The 25,301-nt window shown below is 35.9% G+C and overlaps 1 protein-coding gene across 13 annotated transcripts in view; it reads left to right on the plus strand.

Moving 5' to 3' along the window:
• The window catches only part of LOC101264219 (ultraviolet-B receptor UVR8), a 36,967-nt gene extending 11,869 nt beyond the window's left edge, over positions 1 to 25,098 (plus strand). For 2 of the 13 annotated variants that reach the window (XM_004239576.5, XM_010322996.4), the window contains 13 exons: positions 1,002 to 1,080; positions 4,459 to 4,518; positions 12,423 to 12,524; positions 12,689 to 12,782; positions 13,120 to 13,162; positions 13,287 to 13,332; positions 13,412 to 13,464; positions 13,551 to 13,653; positions 17,365 to 17,419; positions 17,536 to 17,602; positions 18,001 to 18,037; positions 23,995 to 24,074; positions 24,697 to 25,098. In XM_004239576.5, the coding sequence (XP_004239624.1) occupies positions 1,002 to 1,080; positions 4,459 to 4,518; positions 12,423 to 12,524; positions 12,689 to 12,782; positions 13,120 to 13,162; positions 13,287 to 13,332; positions 13,412 to 13,464; positions 13,551 to 13,653; positions 17,365 to 17,419; positions 17,536 to 17,602; positions 18,001 to 18,037; positions 23,995 to 24,074; positions 24,697 to 24,816 (939 nt within the window). In that variant the 3' untranslated portion in view covers positions 24,817 to 25,098. Of the gene's footprint in view, positions 1 to 1,001; positions 1,148 to 4,458; positions 4,519 to 12,422; positions 12,525 to 12,688; positions 12,783 to 13,119; positions 13,163 to 13,286; positions 13,333 to 13,411; positions 13,465 to 13,550; positions 13,654 to 17,364; positions 17,420 to 17,535; positions 17,603 to 18,000; positions 18,038 to 23,482; positions 23,594 to 23,681; positions 23,761 to 23,994; positions 24,075 to 24,696 lie in introns of all 13 variants that reach the window. The other 11 variants (XM_010322994.4, XM_069298654.1, XM_010322995.4 and 8 more) reach the window with 9 other exon arrangements.
• Positions 25,099 to 25,301: the final 203 nt, after the last annotated feature.

Raw genomic sequence — 25,301 nt, forward strand, 5'->3', positions numbered from 1 at the left:
AAAATATCAATAAAGCCATCAACTTCAAGCCACCAATTGTAGCATCAAGGGACCATGATCTAGTTAGATTCTTCGTAAGATAGACTACTTTATACACTTCAGAATTCATCACCACACTTCAGAATTCATCACCACATTTAGTTGAAAAAGGAATCTGTCAAGTCTTGAAGCAGTCAAGTGATTTCTGCTCTTAAACCATGTGAAATTTTCACCTGAGAAGGATCAACAAGTTCAAGTTCTCTAATACAACCTGAAAATTCATAACATCGTTCAGAAGCACGTTTTGATGTGTTAAATCCACAAAGTCACCCATTTCCCCGAACACTGATAGCTACAAGTTCCCACCCTAAATGGTTCCTTTTGTATCTTGTATTAGGTCATCAACTCTTGTGAGGATTGAGGGGAAAAATTCATGGTGGTAGAAAATTCCCCAGTTTTAATGATCTCTCCTTTACATTTGCTTTTGTCCCAAAGAAAGAAGTTTCTCCCCCCTTCTTTGATCAAGTAAAAGTATTTTCATTCATAATCATGCCCATGTTTATGGACATAAAACTGGCCGTATACAAGTAGTAAATACAAAAACATACTCTACAAACTTCACCCAATCTTCTATATAATAAGGAATTCTATGGATACACCAGAAGAAAATAAGGGACCGAAGTTGTGCCAGTTGCATCCAAGTAGCAACAATCAACCCACTCTTGCTATAAGCCTTCTCCCCTAGACCAAGAGTTTCATTTTTTATACTGTGAAATGCCAGAAAGTTTATTTTTTACATAGAAGTAGTCTCCAATGTTCAGTTGAACACCTTAACTATCAAAGTGGCCAGATAGACACCTCCTGTCATACTTATTCGAGATTATTTTGTATCATAAGGCAAACCGATGAGCCCTAGTCTGTCACCTCCTATCATACTTGTGTTTCTTAATTGTATCAGTAGTCTCAGCCACACAGTGGAACTGCTGATTTAACTAAGTTGGCGTGGGATATTATTATTGCAGGAACCACTTGGAGTCGCTGGACTACCCAAAGAAATTGTTAAAGTTTCAGCTGGTTGTCATCATTCTTCTGCTATTACAGGTTTATTGTGATTGATTTTGATGGATGATGGATCTTTTATACAGGTCTCTTATGGTTGATCTTGATGGTACTTTTATCTTGTATGCTATTAAATATTGGGTTTTACTAGTTCTGATCATCTGCATTTCTCATTTATTGGGTTGTAGTTATCTGTTGCTGTTTGATGCTTCCGTTTTTATTTTCTGTTTAACATTTGAACTAATTTTCTTCTGTTCATTTTGTTACTTGCTTCCTTGGTGTTAGAGGCTGCTGGGTCTTAAACTTGTATTCCATTGCATCATCCATCCACCGCTTCTATATTTTAACTGCTTTTATCAAGAAATAATTATTTAACTTGTTGATAGTTTAGAAAGTATTGCTGATAGGTTACAAAGTTATACGGGGCAAGATGGGAGTGACTTTCATGTCGGACAAGACGGGGGAAGCGAGGTTGAGATGATTCAGACATGTGAAGAAGAGGCGCGTTGATGCGCTCGCCGTAAGGAGCTGGGTGAGGTGGCTGTAGTGGGAGTTAGGAGAGGTAGAGGTAGGACAAAAAAGAAGGGGGGTGGGATGGATTGGACAACACATGACACAACTTCAACTTACTGAGGACATGACCCTAGATCGAAAGGTCTGGAGGACAGTGATTAGGGTAGAAGAATAGTAGGTAGCCGAGTGCCCCATCTCCTCTCCCTTATTAGTAGTAGTATTTAGCAATCACGTAATTTCTTATTCTCCAATGTGTTTTTACTATCTTTTGCCTCATTTTGCTTAGTATATTGATATTTCGTTGTCGTTTTTGTCTTTTTGTAACCTTGTTCCGAATAACTCCTCTTTTGAGTCGAGGGTCTATAGAAAATCGCCTCTCTATCCCACATAATGTGGGGGCATGGTCTGCGTACATCTTAACTTCCCCAGATCCCACTTATGAGTTATTCTAGGAACACTATTTTCATTTCGTATCATATTGGCCTAAAATTATGAATTATGCTAGGTATACTATTGTTATGAATTATGCTAGGTATACTATTGTTATGAATTATGCTAGGTATACTATTGTTATTTTGTAACAACTATCAAGGAAATTATAGGTGGTTCAGGACATCTTCTTTGTGATTTTAGGTCTACACTGTCCCTTGTTACACTATCACTCATCATAGTTTCTCACCTATGGATCGGTGTCTCTTTAGCTCAGTGCATCACATGACCCAACAATTTCAAGCGACCTTCTCTTAGTGTATCTTCTCAGTATATCCCACTTGCATCTTCTGGCTTGTAGTCAATTTTAATAATCTTATCTTATGTTGTATGACCGGACAACCATCATAGCATCTGCATCTCTTCAACACTAACTTGTGACCAAATTGTACTAAAACGGCCCAAGATTCACTACCATATAACATTGTCAGTCTTATAACTGTTATGTAAAACATACCTTCGACCTTTAGTATCATTCTTCAATCATATTAAACTCAACCTATTTTATACTTGTTCAAGGAATATTGTTAAAATTTGACATATGAGGCGGACTTGTTTTTTTTTTGATAATGGTAACTTTACTTCTACATATCCACAGAACCACAGGTATACTACAACCAAAGTGTAGTTCCCCTTCAAAAGTATTACAACTTACAACTTGTAATTCAATTCTGTGATATACAAAAAGCTTAAAACATATCTTCTATTTGAGCTAATAGTTTTTGCTCACACCAAAAATAAAAAGGCCTAAACAATTCATTTTAAGATTCTGAATGTTGTTCTGAGTCCCCTCAAAGCACCTTTTGTTCCTCTCAATCCAAATTGACCACCAAATGCATGCCCGGACGATCTTCCATCTTTCTTCCTTCTTGCTCACATTACCATCCATATTCCAGTATCTTAGAATGTCTGCAATGCTTACAGGTTTCAACTTTCACCAAATGACCCAACTAATTCCTTTCAGACTGACGAACATCCTCCAAAGCTGGTCTGTCCATTTGCAGTGTAAAAAAAGATGGTTGATTGTCTCAGCTTGTTCCCCAAATAAAAAACACCCAGCTGTTAGATGGTGACTTTGTTCAGATTATCATGAGTTAAAACTGCTTCTTTGCCAAAAGCTAGATGAAACAGTTAACTTAGTAAGGAATTTCTGGTTTCTATATCATCTTCCAAGGACAATCTCTTTCCTTCACCACTCCTACATTTAGCTCCTTGTATGCAGATTTGACAGAAAACGTTTCTCTTACTGTTTCTGTTTCTGTTCCATACTAGTCTGTCCACTTCTTCGGTCAGATTGTTGAATCTTGCTACTGAGTTATAGAATTCTGTTATCCTCCCGATCTCCCAATCATTCAGATATCTCCCTAGATATAGATTCCATCCTTGTCAAGTCCACATCATGGCAACTGTGGCTTGTTGTTGCTGGCTTAGAGTGTATTGCTCTGGATGTTGTTCATTCATTGTTAAAAGCCCTACCTATTTGTCTTGCCAAAAAGAGGTTTTCTGCCCATTTCCTATCCTCACCTTAGTTCTGATCTGCATCATTGGCCAAAGATTCCTAATAGCTCTTGAGACTGAACATCCATGGGGTGTTGTTACAGCAATTATGCCTGTCTCAAGATAGATGGTTAGCTATGACGAATTGGTTTTTATTTTAGGTTTTGTTTTGGGAAATATCTCTAATCCAAGTACAAATGTTTTTTGAAAAAGTGCCTTCTAGGAAATTGTAAGAAAACTCTAGAAGAAATATTCCCAGACCTATTCAAACACCACCAAAGAGTGGTAGAAGAAACAGAGTCCTAAATCTAAAAGCACAGCACCTTGACTTGTATGACTGTGGCATCCAGTATGTAAAACATTATACTTAGTTGTTACAAAGTATGACTGTGCATCTGCCAGACTCCACATCTGGGTACAAACTAGAAAAAAGAATTGCACTAGGACTATTAGTGTACCTATGGTATATGGCTCCTATTTGGCAGGATGTTATATTTAAAAAAAATAAGAAAAATAAGGTAGCTTGTATTAAACCTAACAACTCTATTTAAACAACATAAAAGAAAAACAGCAAACCTGTAAAGTTTAATGTTTGAATGAAGGCAATTCTCCCTCCACCAGAAGAGGACCTGTACCAAGACTGATGATATATTTGTGTTTAGTTTATTACATTGTTAACATATAGACCAATGAGGCAAGTGGTTTGCACTCGTCTGCCATTTTATTTTCGATTGTTTAATTGTTTTTTTTTCTTTGTTTTATTTTTCATTTACATTCTAGGTCATTTAGCAGTTATAGTTTATAAGCATTCATTCTTTTTCCATAGCCTCTTCATTTCCTTTTCCCCTAATTTTTAAATAGATTTAATTATTTACATTTAAATAAGTCGGGTTCATATAATAGTCTGCGATTTTATTGCAGTGGATGGAGAACTTTATATGTGGGGGAAGAACACATATGGTCAGCTTGGCCTTGGAAAGAGTAATAGAACTATGCTCTTACATTATGTTTTTTTTTGGCTTCTCCTTTAACCATTTTCGTTGCCATTGTTGCCTTGCCCTAAAACGCGCACAACTATAGGTGGCCGACAAGTAACAAAGTAGCGAATCAAGTATTTTTTTTAGAAAGATGAATTAAGTATTGTTTCCATGAGAACTTGTGATTAAGATAGCGTTTTATCATATATTTTGTGATACTTGAAAGAAAAAGAAGAGTTTTTGAAGTTGTGTTTGGACATGCATTTTATTTGGAAAAAAAATTGTAGTTGTGAGTGGAAAAAAAATTTCTCCCAAAACTGATCAATTTCCATGGACAAATAATGTTTTCAAATATTTTATGAATAAAAGATTCCAAAATCTATGGCCAAACGAGAGCTAACTATATCACTAATAATATTTTTACAAATTATCGAGTCAAGAAAAGATTCAAAATGTTGTCTGACAAACTATTGCTACTAAATTAGCTAAAGATGGAAAATAATTGATCAACACATTTAGGGTGAGTTGGATTACAATGAGAGAAAATAATCTAGAGTTACGGGTTTTGTCTATCAATCCTGTTAAATTCTTCAATCAATTACTTACAATTTGGATTATTAATTGACAGGGTTGATTTTACTCACAGAAATCTGTTAATTGCTGCTCACCTTGTTCAGTTTAAACTTATGCTTATTTTCTGTGGAATTAGAAATAACAAGAACACATTAATTATTTCTGTAAAATACTTAAGCAAGCCGATTAAGTATATTTCTATCTTAATCGTGAATATGTTCTCTAATTCCCAACTTCAAGAGCTTTCCCTATTTAATCTTGTTGCAATCAAGATTTCTTCTTTTCAAGTTCAATTCAAGATTCATTGATAGTATCTACTTGGTATGGAGAGCTAGTAAAGATGGAACCTTTTCAGTAGAGAAGTGTTGTAGTCTTTTAATGAAACATACAGGATACTGGGATACTAGTTGGCCATGGAAAGGGATTCAGAGAACTAACGCTCCTATAAAGGTAGTTTGTTTTGGTTGGATTGCAGCATTGGGAGTCTGCCTTACTCAGGATAAGCTTTAGAATTTTTTTTTGCACCAAGAAATAGATGTTACTAATGTGAAGAATAGTTGGACACTGGATTACCTTCTTATGCATTGTAGAATAGCTATACAATGTTGGGAATTTTTCTTCCATATTTGGGGGATTTCTTCGCTCATGCCTCAGAGTGTGAAGGAGTGTTGGAGAGTTGGCAGCACCAAAGAACGCATAAAGCTTTGTGCATATTCTGGACTATGGCTAGAAAGAAATAACGCTTGTTTTGATGGGCAAAAGGACCATATTTTGAGGGTTAAAATCAAGTGTTCACATAATTTGTTTAGTTGGTGGTAAAGTAGTTTCTTGATAATATAGATCAATATATGGTGTTTCTGGAGTTGCGAGGAAGATGTTGTAATTGACTTTATGTACATTCCCAACAGTCTTTTCTAACATCTGGTTGCCTTTTTGGTAGCTAATATTTCTTTCTTTTGTAATCTGTGCATCTGCTTGATGCTTTGTTAATGACATTCTTCTTACTTCATCAAATTTTTTTTTCTGGTTTTGTTACCTCTTGGTACTTAGTCAATAAACCTTTACCCTATAAAAAAAAAGAAAAAAAAAGAAATAGACATTGAAGAGATCAAGAGCTAATCTGTCTCTTCCTAAAGTGAGGTTATAGGACAAAACACGTACTCCCTAAGACGAGATAGAAAAGAGAACAAAGGTGACTGAGGGAACACAATGGAGTGGAATTTGATTTTGAGTGGTGGAGGAAGGCATACCCAGAAATGTGAGTACTGCATCCCCAGAAATGCAGCGGGACATGTGCACATAAGGGTGCGAGCAGTCTCAATAATATGCTTAATTTTTTCTGTGCTACCCCGTGGAATTATCATGTTACTTGTAGAAATATCTGGTTGCTTGCTGGATATGGAAGAGGGCAATTGTATTTTGCCTCGAATAAGTAGTAACATTTGATTGATTGGGGTAACGTTGAATTTATTCTGAGCAACATGATCATTTTTGGAAGGTCGATCATGTAAAGAATATCACACATCACGTGTATAGCCCAACTTTTAACAAAGCTACAGCTTGTCTGGGTTTTTCTAGAACGACCATTATTCTGATTTTCAGTCCGAGACACTAGAATAGAAGAATCTACTATGTCACTATATGACTAGACAAAATATGTGGTGCAACATGTGTGCAACTAGTCGTAATAACTGAGAGAACTGTTTGTCCATGATAGGAGCAATAGGAATAGCCAGAATGTGGTCATATGCACAGAGACAATTTTATATGGAAGCACAACAAGTATCAAAAGGAAAAATATTTCCTAACGTTGCCCCAATTGTTTATTAATATTTGCTTCAGGAGGCATCGACTCATTGAAGTCTTCCTAAACTGCATAAACATGTCCAAGATATGTAGACTTATCGAAATCCTTCCTTTAAAGGTTAGTCAACCGAAAAGTCACATTATAAACACGAGAGGTGTCTTTTGTGTATGTTCCACAAGGCCTTTTCCCAAACTAGAAAGCAAGTCTGGAATGGACGAAATAGAGTCATCAACTTCGAATAAATAGATATCCACAATAGGCTACATAATTCAGCATCAATCTTTTCCCATTCTCCCTTATCCTTTTCATTAATATCCTTAGCTTGTTTGATTAAGTGATCTTGAGCACCTCTTCCCTTGTACCATAATTGAACAGAAGAAGACCTACACCACTAATCAAAGGTTTTGTGGTGATAGAGTGATTCGAGTTGCTTGAAACTATAGTTTTAGCACCAAAATATCTGATATGAAAGACCATGAAGATGGTTTTAGCACCAAATATCAAATTTATGTTGTGGATGTACCAGAGTGCTAGCAGTGTTAAAAAATAGAGAAAAAATCTGAGTCAAAACCCCCCCAAACAATTGTCGTAATCTGGCAAAAAGTTATTAGAATGTGGTAGTATTTTGATGGATAGGCTTGGGCTGAGAGGCGAGTTGCTGAGATGAAAACTTCTCGCTGGACAACCGCCTGGAAGATCACTCAGGCGTTGGTGCATGGCTGGATCTCGTTGGATAATTCTTCCCTCTTGATGGTTTATAGGAGGATAGATGGAGCGAGATTGACTCAGGGGTGGCTCACAGTGTTAAAAAAAAGACATGTGCCTTAGACCCCCAATTTTAGGGGCCTCATTTTTTATAATAATAGGTTATAAGTTATTATTTTTAACAAATATTAAATAATATTTGTAGAAAAAGTAAACTTTTCATGAAAATGAAGGAATGAATTATTAGAAGAAATTTGACATATTTGGAGTACTATATCTTATGAAAAATAATTTAATATAAGAATGACTATATTATCAATTGAAAACTAAAAGAAATCAATTATATAAAATTTATTAACAATTCAAGTTTAAGGCCCCATTTGATTTTTGCTTTAGGCCACTAATATGGTTGATCTCATTGACTGGGGTCTAATCTCACAAAGGTTCTGATCCTGCTGTTATATACAGTACCCAGGGAAGCACTGAAGTCTTGGAACATTGGTGTAGTTGCTTGGCAATATAATTTCTCTTTTACAATGATTATTTTCTCAAAAAAATGCTCTGATAACATGTGAGAAAGATGAGAAGGATGAGAAAATGTTGCTTAATTATTCCTCATATTATTGGGGTTTAAATAACTATGTTTATATGTCCTATGAAGTAAAGAAAATTAACTATATAGTTACAAGGAGCAAATCAGGCTATCTACTGTATTTACACTAATTTTAGAACATTCACCGGATTCTAACATAAGTGCAAAGGAAAAAAAAAAGCGAATAAACTGGACGAAAGACAGGAAAATATATGATGTAGATGTTACCAGGGTTCTAGCAGTGTCAAAAATAGAGTAAAAATCTGTATGAGTAAAAAAACCGTGATACAATCACCGGAATCTGGTAAATATTATCAGAATGCTGTGGAATTGTGATGGGGAGTCTTGGACTGAGAAGGCGAGTTCCTGTGAAGAAAACTTATCGCTAGAAAACTGCCTGGAATGGTTACTCACGTGTCGGCATGTAGCTGTATCTTGCCGGATAATTCTTCCCTCTTGAAGTCTTTGGAACAGTGGTGTAGTTGCTGGAAAGTTGTTCGGCAATAGAATTTCTCTTTTACAATGATTATTTTCTCACAAAATGCTCTGATAACATGTGAGAAAGATTAGAAGGAAGAGAAATTTCTGCTTGATTATTTTCTCAAACTATTGAGGCTTAAACAACTATGTGTATATGTAGAACATAATTACAAGGAGAAAATCATATCTAATATGTTAGAATAGGAATAATTTTATGTAATCATACTTTAGAATAAGAATAGGAATAGGAATTGGTATTCTAGTTGGAAAAGGAGTCTATTGTAGTGTCTATCAATAGGATGTCAATGTAATAATGTAGATACACAATTCAATAATATTCTTTTCCTATATTACTCACATGGTATCTGAGCAATTGTGAGAAAATAATCAGTGAACATCATACAGCGAAATCAGTGGCCACTGTGCAGTTTTCGTGTGACCCAAATTGGTGTCTGAGTGAATCAAATTTTCTGTCAGCAGTTTTCTTTTTCCAGTGGGGTCGCCTCTTCATCCCAAGGCTGACCATTTTATTTTTCTGATTCTGGCCAGCTTTTTGGTGATCAGATCTTTTTTTTCCGGCAGTCAGATATGTTTCTGGCAGTCATATTCTTGCCCAAATTTAATTATATATGTTTGTGAAAAAATAAAATTCTAATTTCACAATAAGTCGTTCGGGATTGATATTCTTGGCTCCGAAAATATAGGAAGTTCAAGCCTTATGATCACCTCAAGCTATTTAGCTTGGGCTTCCTCAGTTGAGTTGTGGTGCAAGGGTCAAGGTGTCCAAGTCCACTTAACGAATAATGCTTGTGTGGTTGATGAAACGGCAAAGGCTAGTGAGCTATGGGAGAAGGTTGATGCTCAATTATGTAGTCTCTTATGGCGATCTGTTGATTCCAAGTTGATGCCTTTGTTTCGCCCATTCGAGACATGTTATTCAGTTTGGGAAAAAGGCCCGTGTTTTATACACTAATGACATATCTCGATTCTATGATGTGATATCTCGAATGACCAACTTAAAGAACCAAGAATCCGATATGTCTACTTATTTAGGACAGGTACAAGCAATCATGGAGGAATTTGAAACGTTAATGCCAGTCATTAACGTGGATAAACAACAAGAGCACAAACATACATTGTTTCTAGTTCTTATACTTGCTGGGCTTCCTACTGTCCATGATCTTGTGTGAAATCAAATTTTAGCCCAGTGCTACAAATCTACAATTGATGAATTATCCTCTTGTCTACTTCGTCTTGCCGCACCTCCCAGTCACAAAGTAGTTTCATCACCCATCATTGACTCCTTTATTCTCGCATCTCAAACCATAGAAAAGCCGAACATGTCAATATATGGAGAATCAACGAGGAGGAGGTCGATTTGGAAACCTCGATCCAAGTGTAGTCATTGTCATAAACTTGGACACACTCGTAACATATAATGAGTTCCTTCGGACTCGCACAAGTAAACAAACATCTCCACACAGGTAGCATTTGTCTAAGTTGCGCGGACTCTTCTGGTGCTGCACCCGTGTTGACACGACATGAGTGTGGGTGTGGGATCCGTGCCTGATTCGAACTACCGATTTTGGGTACTTTGACCAAAATCGACGGGGAAGTCTGGACAATTTTGATGATTTCTTAAATCAATACAAAAGCTAAGGTAAAATTGAAGGAAATGGAATACCTTTTATATAAAACTAGTAAAATAAGTCGCGCCTCACGCAGGAAGTTAATATTACATAATTTATAAAATAATACTTAAAACATATTGTTTACTAAAATAAAAATATTATATTATCTTACATACAAGATTACGTAGTAATACATATTAATATTATAAAAGAAGATGTTAATTATAACATCTTTTCATTTATCCTTCAATCAATTATCTTAAATTTGGTTGTATAATTTATCGTTTTAATGATAATTTTTTTTTGTCAAAAATTTATCATTTTGCTTCCAAGAAGTGTTACTATTTGATATTTCTGAGGAATCAAAGAACATCAACCAAAGATGTTAAATTTTCTAATAAATAAATAATCATTGCTGAAGAGATAAATAAATTTTAAAAGACTGCAAAAAGTGAACAAAGATTCTAGGACAATAATTCAACTTACTATACATACTTGATTTAAAAAATAGGGAAAATACCCAAGTACCCCCTCAACCTATGCCCGAAATCCCAGAGACACACTTATACTATACTAAGGTCCTATTACCCCTTGAACTTATTTTATATGTAATTTACTACCCCTTTTTAGCCTACGTGGCACTAGTTCAAGAAAAAAAATCAACCATCGTTGGGCCCACAAGATAGTGCCACGTAAGCTAAAAAGGGGTAAAAAATTATTAATAAAATAAGTTCAGGGGGTAATAGGACCTTAGTATAGTAGAAGTGTGTCTCTGAGATTTAGGGCATAGGTTGAGGGGGTACTTGGGCATTATCCCTAAAAAATATTACATAAAACTACTAAGTTTTTTGTGTGTTTTTAAAAATCAACATACCATAGTGATAAAGTTCAATTTGAAACTACAATTTCAGTAGAGAAAACTTGTGCGAATACTCAATTAATGTGTGTTATTTAATTTGTATTAACAAATACTTATAACAATAGCTTTGCAAAAACATAAACAACAAAGCATTAAAACCTACCAAGATCTGTAACAATCGAATGAAACAGAAAGGAAAAAATTGAGCCCATTGAATGCACAGTGTCCCCTTTAGGAAATTATTCCCCTCTAGTACCCGAGGTTTAAAGGAATAGATCCTCTTAGGATAGAACGATTCTATTCAGTAGGTATTGGTACAAAGATAATATTTAATTGTGCAAAAGAAGATGTTCAAAATTTTCGTTGTTTTAAAATGTGATGAAATCCTTCTATTTATAGAAAACAAAGGATAGTGTGAACAAATATTTATTGTGCCTTATCGAAAAGGTCAAATTTCTTTGGAAAATTTACAACCCTTCGGAAAGGGCACAATCATTCATAAAAGTTACAACTCTTTGGAAAGGTCATAACATTTCATAAAAGTCACAATTTTTTTGTAAAAGTCGCAACTCATCATAAAAGTAATAAATCTTCGTAGAAGTCACAACTTTTCATTAAAGGGGAAGGCTAGTTTTGGGAATAAATAAATTCAAAAGGAAATTCTAGCTTGTGGTGACGCCACGTAGGCGGGCCTAGGGTTCTCTTTTATATAAATATATGATTTCTATGTCACTCCTTTACCTTTGATCTCCTTCCAGGATTCTCCTCATGTTCTCTGCATAATCGCATCATTTATTTTTTATAACTCTACTTCTAGATATTTTAATTATTTTTAGGCAAATCCCCACACCCTTATCCATACATGGATCCATATCCTGAATCTTGCAAATTATATCATGAAGGACCCTTTAAGATCCACACCCGTATCGTACACCTGCACCCGAGTCTGTGCAACTTAGGCATCTAATTTATTTACACTAATTCTATAATATTCACTGGATTTTAACAGAAGTGCAAAACCAAAAAAAAAAACAAAAATGCGAATAAGCTAGACGAAAGAAAGGATAATATATTAATGACTTAAATTAGAAGTAATGAGTTATTTAACTGACTAAATATAACAAAAAATTCAAATATTGTATCAAAATCAGATAAAGCAAAAAGATAGTCCACTATAGCATCTTTTACTTGACTTGGGTTTAAGGATACCATTAACTACCATAAATTCCTAAAGTACTCAATTTTGTACAATCACCTGCAGAAGCTGATACGGTACTGTCTATACCCAATAAAGTTGAATGCTTGAATGGAGTCACAATCAAAATCATTTCCCTAGGTTTCGAACACTCAATTGCTGTAACAGGTATGAGATGTTATTTGTTAAATGCTTCTTTGCATGATAAAAAAACCATAATCGAACATGTTATTCCACTATTATCTTGTTAAGGAAAAAAGAGCTATGTTTTGCTCGAAGCCTGAATGACCATTGTCTTCATGTCATCACTATATTATCTTTTTTCTGGCCAGATAAAGGTGAGACTTTGAGTTGGGGTGGGGGACAATCAGGAAGACTTGGTCATGGACATCAATCAGGCATTTTTGGACTCATAAAAAGTGACAGGTTAAGTAGATGGTTGATGATCCTCTGCATTTTGCATGAATTGATGTTTTCTTTCGATTATTATGAATTATTAACAACATTATTCTTACTCTTGTTTGATGGTTTACTCTTGTCAAAAACAAATCACAAATTGAGTTATTTTAATGAATAAATGGGTCTCGTCATATTAATGGATAACAGAGGATGCTATCAGTGGTAGCGAACTCTTCTACGTTATTATGTACTTTGCATCTATTCAAGTGTTTCTTGTGAATAACCAATTGGATATTGTTGGTAATATTAGCTGTTATTTCTTCTTTCCTTTAAACAATTGATTTTTTCTTGTCTTTGAAAACAGTGAATACACACCACGACTTATTAAGGAACTTGAGGGGTTGAAGGTACTGTTGTCTGCAACGTCTTCAAGTTTCAATTATAGACTTCTATCTGCAGGATGTCAAGAGATTTTAATTCATGGTTCATAGCTGCTGGTTCATTTTGACAATTCTAGTTTTGTGTAAATAGGTTAAGAATGCTTCTGCTGGAATGTTGCATTCTGTCTGCATTAGCGGTAACTCATTGAAATTTGCAGAAAGCACTTTGATGTTAAAGAAAGGCCTCAAATTTTATTTTTCATCCTCTTTTTCAAGCCACAGAGAATGGATCTGTACATATTTTTGGTGAAAGAGCAAATAAGAAATTGGTAAATATATATATACTAGCATCATGCAACTTTTTTTTTCTTCTAAATTTACATTGAATGATGTCCACTTCTATTTAAAATTTTAGGGCTTTAGTGAAGCATCAAATTGTTCGCTACCATCTGTGGTAGATGGACTTCCATATGCTGAAAAGGCTGCATGTGGAGGCTATCATACCTGTGTTATTACAGGTAATTTATCGGGTTCAAAATTCTCCACTTGATTTCTATCTTTGAGCAGCAACAAACCGAGTATTTGTCCTAAACTTTGAAGATATGATTAATATTTTGTGAAAGAAGTACTTGTGATTATTGTCATACTTAAACTAATTTGGCATAATTGATAGGTTTATCTAGTTCTCACACACAATATTTATGCAAACATTCCCACTTTTTGTCATGCCCCAAAACCTTGTTGAGATGGACCGGCATCCAGTGCCTTACTTTGACTGAGGGAACCAACCTTACCTGACTAATGAATGTGATTCATGCATGAGCAGAAATATATATCTTTTCATAAAATCTTTTCTTTTCATAAAACACTCATCTTTCATAAAACCTTTAACCTTCAAGCATCTCCATTAAACCTTCATTGGGACTTTGTCATATGCTTTTTCTAGGTCGATGCACACCATGTGGAGGTCCTTTTTTCCCTATACTTCTCCAATAGTCTCCTAACAAGATGGATGACTTCAGTAGTTGATAGTGCCGGCATAAATCTGAATTGGTTCTCGAAAATACACACAGCCCTCCTCACCGTCAGCTCCATCACCCTTTCCTAAACTTTTATAATGTGGCTTAGCCAGTTTATACCCCTATTCTCATTGCAACTCTAAATGTCACCCTTGTTCTTGTACAACAAAATCATTTTACTCCTCCACTCCTCCAACATATTTGCCGTCTTAAAAATGACATTAAGCAATCTAGTTAGCCACTCCATACCTGCCCAGCCTGTACTCTGCCAAAATTCCACAGAGATCTCATCCGGCCCTATCACTCTTCCACTATGCATCTTACTAGTAATTCCTTTAACTCCACATTTATAAACCTGCAATACCCAAAATCACGATTCCTCTGAGAGTGCTCCAACTCCCTCCAACACGATGTGTATATTCCTCTATTCATTCAAGAGTTTATGCAAGTAGGACAGCCATCTCCGTATAATAATAAGCGTTTCCTCCACAAGTACTTTGCTGGGTTAGTCCTTGATGCACTTCACTTGATCCATGTCGCAGGCCCTCCTTTCTCTCGCCTTGGCTAGCTTGTACAACTTCTTATCCCCGCCTTTACGCTCTAATTCTTTGTCCAAGCATTCAAAAGCTGCCATCTTAGCCTCTTTCCTCGCCATTTTATACCTTCCCCTATCTGTCACTTTTCCTACTCGTCATTTTATCCACCAGCTTGCGTAACGCCACTTTTTTTCACTCCAATTTCCCTTGAACTTCTTCACTCAATTACCAATCCCCACGATGTTCACTCAACCTACCTCTCGAGACTCCAGCACCTCTCTAGCTGCTTCCCTAATACAACTAGCAGTCCTATCCCTCATACTGTTTACATCTCCATTACTCCCCCAAGCCTCCGTATCCATCAACTTCGCCCCCACCTCCAGAGCATTGACCATAGTCAAACTACCCCATTTGATCCTTGGCCAACCAGCCACAACCCTCTTCTTCCTCTTATTCATGATCTCCAAATCCATCATCATGAGCTTATGTTGGGTCGTAAGATTCTCACTTGGGATAACCTTGCAGTCTTTACAATGACTTTTTTCTTTCTTTCTAAGGATAAAATAGTCAATCTACGTCTTAACCACCACAGTACGGAAGTGATCAGTAGTAGGCAATTAAGTAATACTATAAATCCCACAATAATGCATCGAAGGCCAACTTTAGTAGGTTGCATCTGTTAGGGTGAACAAGGTAAAACTTGGAGATAGTAACCTACATGTCTTACCTATGAATGCAAAAGAAGTTTAGAGAAATTAATATTTTAAGTGGCATTAAACACGAGCAACTATTGATTTTGTCAAAAAAATATAAGCAATTATTGAACACAATCCACAATCGAGAGCTATTAACTATGTGTTTTCTGCAAGCCTGAGTAAAGGTAAGAAATTGATTGAGTACTGCCTTTAAATTTGAATGTAAAGGTGGTTGAGCTATGTTGGGTTGTCTTAGAAGATTTTCGCTATGTAGGAACCATTAGATTTCTAAAGAGAGAATCAAATGGATATATGCCAAGTGTATGTATAACACAATTACAATCCGAGAACTTCTTCATCCTAGTCAAACATACTCCCTCTGTACCAGTTTATGGCATGGTGTTTGACTGGGCATGGCGTTAAAGAATGTTTGGAAGACTTTTAAAACTTGTGGTAAAAAACAAGCTGTAGATATTTCTGTGGCTATAAATCAATGTCTTTAAGGTAAAATGGGAAGTTTGAAGTTAAATGTTATAAATATGTCATTTTTTTGGACTGACTAAAAGTGAAAGAGTGTCACATAAATTGCGGTAGAGTACGTAACTATGGGCTTTCAATTTACTGAATATTTTATAAGTTATTGGAAGAATATTATTAGTATTCTTACGATGTAGCTGCAACTTCCCTTCATGCCACCTTAGTTTCTTTGGTTTATCTAATGGTTTCTTCTAGATAAAAGCATCCAGAAAATGATTTCTAAATTCTAAAACAAGTAAAACAATTGATTATATATGGAGGACTGAGGAGGGGTTCTCTCTCTCTCTAGTAGATTGTACTGCCTGACACAAGGATAGTTAACTCAAGTGCAGCTGCGCTGTGTCATTACTTCATTTAGTTTAACCGAGCAATAGACGCAGTTGAATAGCTTCTCATCTGAATAGTAGTAGGGAGCAATTAGATGGTACACCAAATGGTAAAACCTAAAGTTGGACATTTCAAGTGTATGTTCTGTTTTTATTCAGGGGATTCAACTTTAATTTACTTGGTTTAGATGGTTCAAGGCTTTTGTATTTCCAATGAGCAATTGCATGGAGCTAATCCTTGTATATTTCTTTTTACGATAATGCACGATCAAACTTGTGTGCACCTCTATTAATCGACCGGGTCCCTCTACCCACCAAGACTTAGAAAACTAGAATTGCTTGTATCTTCCTTTGCTTCTATGGGAAATACCCAAGCAGAACGTTACAATATTAGTTTTACCTTAGTTTTATACTCTATCCTTTACCTTGCAAGGATGTTATTTTGAGTATATTGTCAGGAGACTGTTGAATGCTCGACCTTCTTCTTATGAAATACAACGGAAGAAAGGGCACAAAGCTGTAGTCAAATTATGATGCTTTGAAAGGGACCCAAATGTAGCTTTTTTTTTTTCTTTTAATAGTTATACTGAACTATAAGATCTTTCATGTTTCAAAGGATAAGTTGTTCATATTTGTTTTGTTTAAGTATCCTGCGTTGGTTGAGGGAAGGAGTCGTTGTTCCCTCTTATAGTACTGATAATTCTCATATCATGAGCTAGCATTTGGGATTTAGGCCCAAGATTCATTTTCTTAACATAGTACCAAAGCAAGATTCATCCTTATTATTGGTTACCTGATGTTGGGCCTTCATGTTATGGTCCAAGCACCATATGTCCAGTCATGTGCATGGGCATGCAGGGGGTGTTAAATATCTCACATTGATGGAGTGAATAGGTTGTCTCCTTACATGGTATTCGGTAATCCTCACTTCATGTGCTTAACTTTTGTGGTTGAGTTAGGCCCAATATGAAGTTTATTAACATTTTCTTAATGTGTGTCCTCAAATGAGGCGATTTGAATATATGTTATTTCATGAGATCAAGTGCATTGTTTGGAACTAAGGGCTAACTTCTTTGTAAGCTTTAGCTTTTGTATTTACTCAGTTTTTGTTCATAGGTGGTGGAGAACTGTACGTGTGGGGCACCAATGAAAATGGGTGTCTTGGTATTGGGTACTCTTTTTGCATTTCTTCATAGTTGAATTTTTTGGATAGTCAAGTCACCCTTAAGGACTCTTTTTTTCATTAAAATAAAGTTGTGATGTACTTTTGGTGTTTGCTTATGTCAGATCTACAGATGTCGCTCATTTACCTGAAAGAGTTGAAGGACCATTTTTGAGGCATTCAGTTTCTGAGGTTTGTTTCTCCATGTTGAATCTCTTTCCATTATTTTAGTCAACACATTGCTTTGGCTACCTATTCCAATCAAGATTCAAGTGTGTAATAGAGGTACATAAAGTAGGTAATGTGTAATTGAGTTAGACTATTTATTGAGAAAATGCATACTAGTATGTGCTATTAACTAGTGGACACCAAGGTTATGCATATGAGTTTTGATCTGAAGAAATGCCTGGACAGAATTCTGTTGTGAATGGGTGTCATGTATCTTGTGCCAGAAAAAATTTCAGGATATAACTACTAATACTAATAGCTTGCTTGCAAACAAAGGTGTACTCTACCTGATACTTTATCAGACGGGTGATTGGCTTGAAAATATTATGAAAGTCATAAATCTTATTTTGTTGTCTTGACAGGTATCCTGTGGTTGGAAGCATACAGCAGCAATTTCTGGTACAAAGATCATAGTAAATTTAAATTGCATGTGTTATTTTATATAGATGCTAATAAACGTCTTTATGCTTGTTCCCAATCTTGAAACCTATTGATGTTAATGTTGCATTCTCCCTGCTCTTTCACTCAACCAACAATTCTTTTCTGCTACTTATAATATGAATTTTCTGAATTGTGTTACAAGCAGATATAAAGATTCCTCTTTTAGTCTAGCACCTCAACAACAACAACAACAACATACCTAATGAAATCCCACTAGTGAGGTCTGGGGAGGGTAAAATATATGCAGACCTTACCACTACCTCGTGAAGGTAGAGAGACTGTTTCCGAAGGACCCTCAGCTCAATTGAAATAAATCCCGGTATAAAAGGAAGGAGCCCAAGAAATTCCGCAACTACCTTAGATCTTTGATCTCAAAATTTTGTTCTAACAACTTCTTAATCGGATCATCTCCTATGTTGTCAATGTAAACGATGAGAAAAGTAAATTTACCCCTTTTGATGTCTTATGAAGAGGGTGTGATCAGCATTTCTTTGTTGGTAACTGAAAGAGTTCATGGCTTCAGAGAGTCTGTCAAACCAAGCTCTAGGGGATTGCTTCAGTACAAGGTTCTTCAATTACACATTTTCCCCCCAACTTTGTTCAAGGAACAGATCTACTAAATCTTTGATTCCAGTTAGTAAGAGGGATCTTGAACTAAGAAATAGACCCTCGAAGCTAAAAGAGGCTTATCAAATTCACTCCATATAATACACCTCTTCTTCTAAGTCTCCACAAAAAAATGCATTCGTCACATCCAACTGTCGAAAGTCCCAACCAAAATTAGCTGCACATGACAAAAGAATTTTGATCTTGTTAATCTTTGCAACAGGGGAAAACATCTCATGATAATCAACTCCATAAGTTTGTGTGAATCCTTAAACACCAATAGTGCTTAGAATATTTCCTCCTACCCATCAACTTTATATTTCACTATGAAGACTCTTTTGCAACCAATTAACTTTTTTGTCTCGTGATGAAGTGACAAATTTCCAAGTCCAATTTCTTCAGTCATAGCTTGCTACCATCTAGGATCTGCAAAAGTTTCCTCTAATTCTGGCGTATAGACAAGGCAAAGGCTCTATAGGAAGGAGACAAGGAAGGATAGGAGACACATTTAGATAAAAAGAGATGTTTTATACAAGATCTGACTTCTTTTCTGTGAGTAATATAAATATCTTAACTCATTAGGAAAAGTAGTTAACAGTAGAGGAGGATTCAGCTCGACAGACAACATAATAGCCTATTCTGCTGTAATTTTCCTTGTTAAGTTATCTAATCATGTTTATTCAAATGCCCAACAGTCTCCCCTGATTTTTTTCTCCAACTATTTTTTCAATTATAATAAAACAAATATTGTTCTTATAACATTGTATTATTCCTACAATTACAATGGCCTTTGCAGCCACTCTTGATCTTTTTGGGAGATTCTAGGACAGTTTAGCAATCTCAAAAGAAGGCCAATTGTCTTCTGATTCAGAGTATAGGTTCTTGTAGAACTCAATCATGCTCACTTTGATTTGGTCTGGGTCTTTGATTTCCAACCCCTTGATTACCAGTTTGTCAATAGCATTATATCTCGTGTGCCGTTGCCATCCTTCGGAAAATTGTGTTGTTATAACCCTGTTTTAGCCATAGAACTCTAGATTTTTGTCTCCATCTAGCTTCCTCATTTTTTGCCAATTTTTTCGAGCTCAACCAAGACAGTTTCTCTAACCATCATTTCGTCTTCATTTAGAGCCCTTGTGTCCCGAACCAAATTTTTTATCAGCCAACTTAGCTAAAAGGTTTCTTTTCTTAGTGTCCAGTTCCCACATGCTAATTTTCTCCGGTCTATGATTTTTTTCTTCAGCATCCTTAACTTCAAACTAAAAACATAGTCAAGGCATCCTATCACTTCAACTTCATTCCACCATTTATGCGCTAGTCCCCAAAAACTGTCTATCTCGAGCCACCAATTTTCAAACTTGAAGTAGGATCTCTGTTTTAACCAGTCACCACATTGCAGCAAAATAAGACAGTGGTCCGAATTCACTCTAGGCATAACCATTTGTTTAGTGTTCTTGAAGAACTCCTCCCGTTCTATAGAGTAGAGGAATCTATCTAATCTAGTAGCACTGTGGTGGTTTGGCCCTCGAAACCAGGTGAAATCCTCCCTACACAAATAAGGATCAGGCAATTTCATCTCATCAATCCACTTGGAGAAATCAGCCATCACAGTAGTGATTCTGCTGCAACCTTTCCTTTCTGCCATGGTTCTTGTGAAAAATATAGAAAAATAATATTATTGAATTGTTGTTGGGTCTAGTTTATTACATTGAGATCCTATTTATACACCCTATAATACAATCCTTTACCAAATAGGATATTATTTAGTAGTCCTATTCCTATTCTAATAGGATTGTATAAACCTATTCCTATTCTTATAGGATTATATAAACATATTCCTATTCTACTAGAATTGCATAAACCTATTCATATTACAACACTCCCCCTCAAGCTAGTGAGTACAATTCATGTACCTAGCTTGTTACAAATGTAATTAACACGGGGACCGATGAGGGGCTTGGTGAGATATTTGCAGACATCACAAAATTGACGGTCAATCTTAATGTGCTTGTCTTCTCATTAAATATTGGATTTGCTACATAATGCTAGTAAACACAGATAAAATTCCAGTGTTGAACTTCTTAAACCAAACATGCAAAGACTAAACCCAGCTGCTGTTCGGGACCTAATACGGGATCTTTCTGACCTTCGAATCCGATCTCCACCGTTCAAATCAACCACCAAGATGTCAGACAGTCTAAATTTCAGCCCGATCCAACGGTTAGTTAATCAGGTAGCACGATCTGAAGGTTGCTGGTCAGAGAAAAAGACTGCATCAAAAGAACCATTTTTCTTCTCTCTTCTCTCTTGTTGAAAGTCCTCTAGAAAAACCTCTCTTATGTCATAATGTCTTTCAAAGACAAGACCGAAAAGACTGCTTCAAACCATAAAGTCTCACATAATCAAACAAGGCTACTAAACTCCCATTGAGCAACAAAGTGCTCAAAACCTAGTATAAAGTATATGGATCATGTTGGAATCAATAGATGAGTTGATATTAAACAAGTTACTGAAAAACTGGTTTGAACATGCTCATATGTCGGAGTATTAGATTTGATGGTTAAAAGTGGTCACAATCTAAGGAATAAAATTATATAGGTATGGTCGGATTGATGTCACGACCCAACTAGTAAATAGAAATTATATAGGATAGTTCGAATTGATGGAACGACCCCATTGAAAAAGAGAAATAATATGGGTAGGGTTGGAATGATGGCATAACCCTATGCAAATTAGATTTGAGGAGTCAACGGAAAGACGAATGTTACTATGCTAATCGAATTTGAGTCACTGAAAAGACGCATGATGTTATGCAACTCAGATATAAGAAAATAGTTTGGAAAAATCTACTTTACTACACAAATTAAAAATGAAAAGTAGTTCGGGGAGATGCACGATGCTATGCAAAAAAAAAGGCAGTCACCAAAAAGATGACAGGGTGCTACACAAATTATATATGAAAAAATAGTCACATGAATGATGGAATGATGGCACAATGCTACACGAATTAAATATGAAAAAGTAGTCACCAAAATGATAGCACGGTGCTACACAAATTAAATATGAAAAAGTAGTCACTGGAATGATGGCATGGTGCTACACAAATTAGATATGAAAAAATAGTCACCGGAAATATACACGGTGATTCAATTTTGTGCTAACATAATCATCGGCCGGACGGGCGGCATATTTAAGTAATAGTCGCCCGCCGACAGCGGAAACTCTTTGATTTTCTACCAAGATCGTAGAGGATGTGATACCATGTGAGAAATATAGAAAAATAATATTATTGAATTGTTGTGTCTGCATTATTACATTGAGACCCTATTTATAGACCTTATAATACAATCCTTACCAAATAGGATACTATTTAGTAGTCCTATTCCTATTCTAATAGGATTATATAAACATATTCCTATTCTACTAGGATTGTATAAACCTATTCATATTCTAACCCCGTGTGTCTTGTTGGATCCCAGACATTCTAAGATACTGGTTCAACATCGTGAATTTGTTGTCTGTGCAAGCTCTGTTCAACATCAACATTTTCCGGCAGCTTCGAGCTTTCCCCTATCTCTGCAGTTGGTTTTAGGTTGCTATCAACTCTATTTTGGACTGTTGCGTGTCTGTTGCTTGTCGAAGTCCTCTCTCTGCTCAGAATTTGATGTTGGCTCAATTCTGTTCTCCATTGACGACGATTCCCCAACGCTGAAAGCTTCAAGAAATTGTGTCGCTAATGTTTTAAGGCTGGTCAAGCTCTCCTTTGTCTCCTAACTTAAGTTCTCGTGCCCCTCCATGTTTTCCCCTTAAGCTGAGAGGTCATATCCATACCACTTTAAAATTAAGGCCCAAGTTTATTTTTAGGCCATGATCCAAAGTTTCTTGGCCTACAATTTTAGGTCCTCCCACACTTGTATATCACGTGGCTGGTCAGCTACGACTGACTTATCCTTGGACAGTGTGAAGTCCCTCTCACAAAGCTTTAGCATAAAGCTTATGGACCGCTGTGTAATATCCACTTTCAGAGGAGCTTTTTGGATCTGATCTTCTCAGGCGACCACCCTTGCCGGACTTTCGGTCCAGATCTGCAAAATGTACCGGAGACCATCATCGATCATGACCTCTCTAGGTACATTAGAACCATCTCTTTCAGCCTTGATTCTCGCCCATCTGTTTCGGTCCAAACTCCATAAACATCTCCGATGGCTTTGAAAGTACTTTGCGACCAGAACTGAAGGACGATCCTGATCCATGTTGTTCTAGCACTTTCTGTTGCCGACGATGTACGTATTGTCGGGTTTCACCATTGAAATAGCACAGGAGAATCTCTCGCTAATTTCCTTGTTTTTTTGTTGTTTCTGTGTTCTGTGTTCCTCTACCCTGGTTGTGGCATGTTTGTGGGCTGGAAAATTCTTACGCTTCTGCATAGTTGTAGAAGTGCCATTTACTGTTTTTCCTCTCCAGTTTTTAGTATTTAGTAATTCATTTGTTGTCTATTTGTTTTGGCATTTGAATGATAACATTTTGAGTCAAGGTTTAAACACATACTTAAACCATCACAGTTTTTTGAGTTTTATATCTGAAATATTGAGAATGTGAGTTTTCTATGTGTACTATCATCCAATGGTTAGCGAAACACACTTAGATGCTGAATTGACCAATGTTTGTCTACAAACGCTGTTAGGTGCGTTTGGCCATATAATCTTCTTTAACCTTACATATATAACGACTCCATTAGTTGACACACTAATTTTTTTTTATATATGTTTTCTAATTGATTTCTTTAAAACTATAAAGTCTCCCCTTCCAAGTTGGAGATATCGACGCCACGGCTGAGACAAGACCATAGCTAAGAAGGTGGAGAAGAAGACGTCGGATGTTGTAGTGGAGAATAATTTAATTTATACGGTGATAATTTTAACCTTTAACCTTAACTTGTAAATTAATATTAATTTATTTAACTTTTCCACAATGGAATTGTTTTTTCACGTGGCAGAATTTTAAATGAAAGAGAGTAGGTACATACACCATCAGAAATTAGTGAAGGTGTTTTGCCAACCATTGCATGAGTTAAGGTAGGAAACCCACTCTCAAAACATTGTGATAGTTTAGATGTGAAACTCACTCTCAATAGTTCATGTATGAAACTCAAAACATTGTGATAGTTTAGATGTGTTTTTGACCCTTAACTCTTAACATTTTCACATAAGATGATTGAGTTATTTGGTCTGCTCAAACATTTTCACATAAGATAATTGAGTTATTTGGATTACTTATGCTTAGCAATAACCTCAACGTTTGTCCTTCAGGAGGAAATGTTTACACTTGGGGATGGGGAGGCTCCCATGGGACGTTTTCTGTAGATGGACATTCTTCTGGCGGACAACTGGTTTGTTCCCTTAGACTTCAAATGCAACTGTTATGTTTTTATGGACTTCCGAATGATGTTTATTTAATAAATATTAGAACTTAAAGGTTCAATAGACTTCTCTTGTTAATAGCAAGTTTAAACTAGTCACAATAAGAACCGGCTGCTCGCCGCAGCAGAGTGCTTTGCCCATGCTGCTATCCGCCGCCGAAGCGCTCAAGGGATTCGTGCTTAGAACTATGAGTGCAACACGGTGAAAACTAAAAAGTTACTTTAGTTTTAGATCAGTTAGCTCAAATGTAACATCTTCAAAAATGGTTCAAAGACCTTGCTAAACTTTTTCTTCTTTCTTCATTGGTATCTGGCTTTCCTATTCTTGTTGCTTCACTACAACTAATCACTCTCTTTCATCTTATTGACCAGAAGAGTCTTGTTTGATAAGTCAGAACATTTTCACGAGAGTGTATACTTTTACTCAGTTTATATCTTTGTCCATTTTCCTGTCCCCCTTATTTCTACTATTTTGTTTTTTTCTATTTGACTGTAGCAGTATCTAGTTTAGAGCTTTAAGTGATCTTTTCTGTTGGTTTACACTGGATTGTGGGTTGCTTCAACTTGCCTAATACAAGGTGGGTTTGTGCAGGGTCAAGGAAATGATGTTGATTACATTAAGCCTACAAAAATCAACTTTCGTAGACACGTAAAAGCATTGCAAGTATCCTGTGGGTTTAACCATACAGGTGCTATATTTGAATACAACTAGTTGGAACATCAGTCTCGTTGTTTCTTGTCACGAAGGCAAAAATATAATCTGCTGCTTACGGAAGGTTTGCGAATTAGCTAAATCTGACCTAAATTCAATTTCACGATCACATATATAAGCAGTCTGTTATTGCAGCTATACACTCCGCTTAACGATTTGAATGTAACCTTCATACTAAACCTGTTTATACCCAGTTTGTACCTTATAAATTCTAGCTTGTATCAAATAGAATACGGAAAAGGATTAAAATGTCCTTAATGTATTTATTAAATGGTTCAAAAATGTCGTAACACCTATTGAATCAAACGGTCTTTATTAACAACAAAATGACTTAACAGTGGTGACATGAACTTTTTTCTACCCATTTCAAAGATCTGATCCAGCTATTTAAAAAAATTCAAGATCCATAAATGAAATGAAAACGGTTTGACCGTGCCAATTTTTTGATAAACGTATTTTAACCAATTCAATTTTGAAGAAAATTA

Source organism: Solanum lycopersicum, chromosome 5 (genome assembly GCF_036512215.1).
Source record: "Solanum lycopersicum chromosome 5, SLM_r2.1".
Taxonomy (NCBI): Eukaryota; Viridiplantae; Streptophyta; class Magnoliopsida; order Solanales; family Solanaceae; genus Solanum; species Solanum lycopersicum.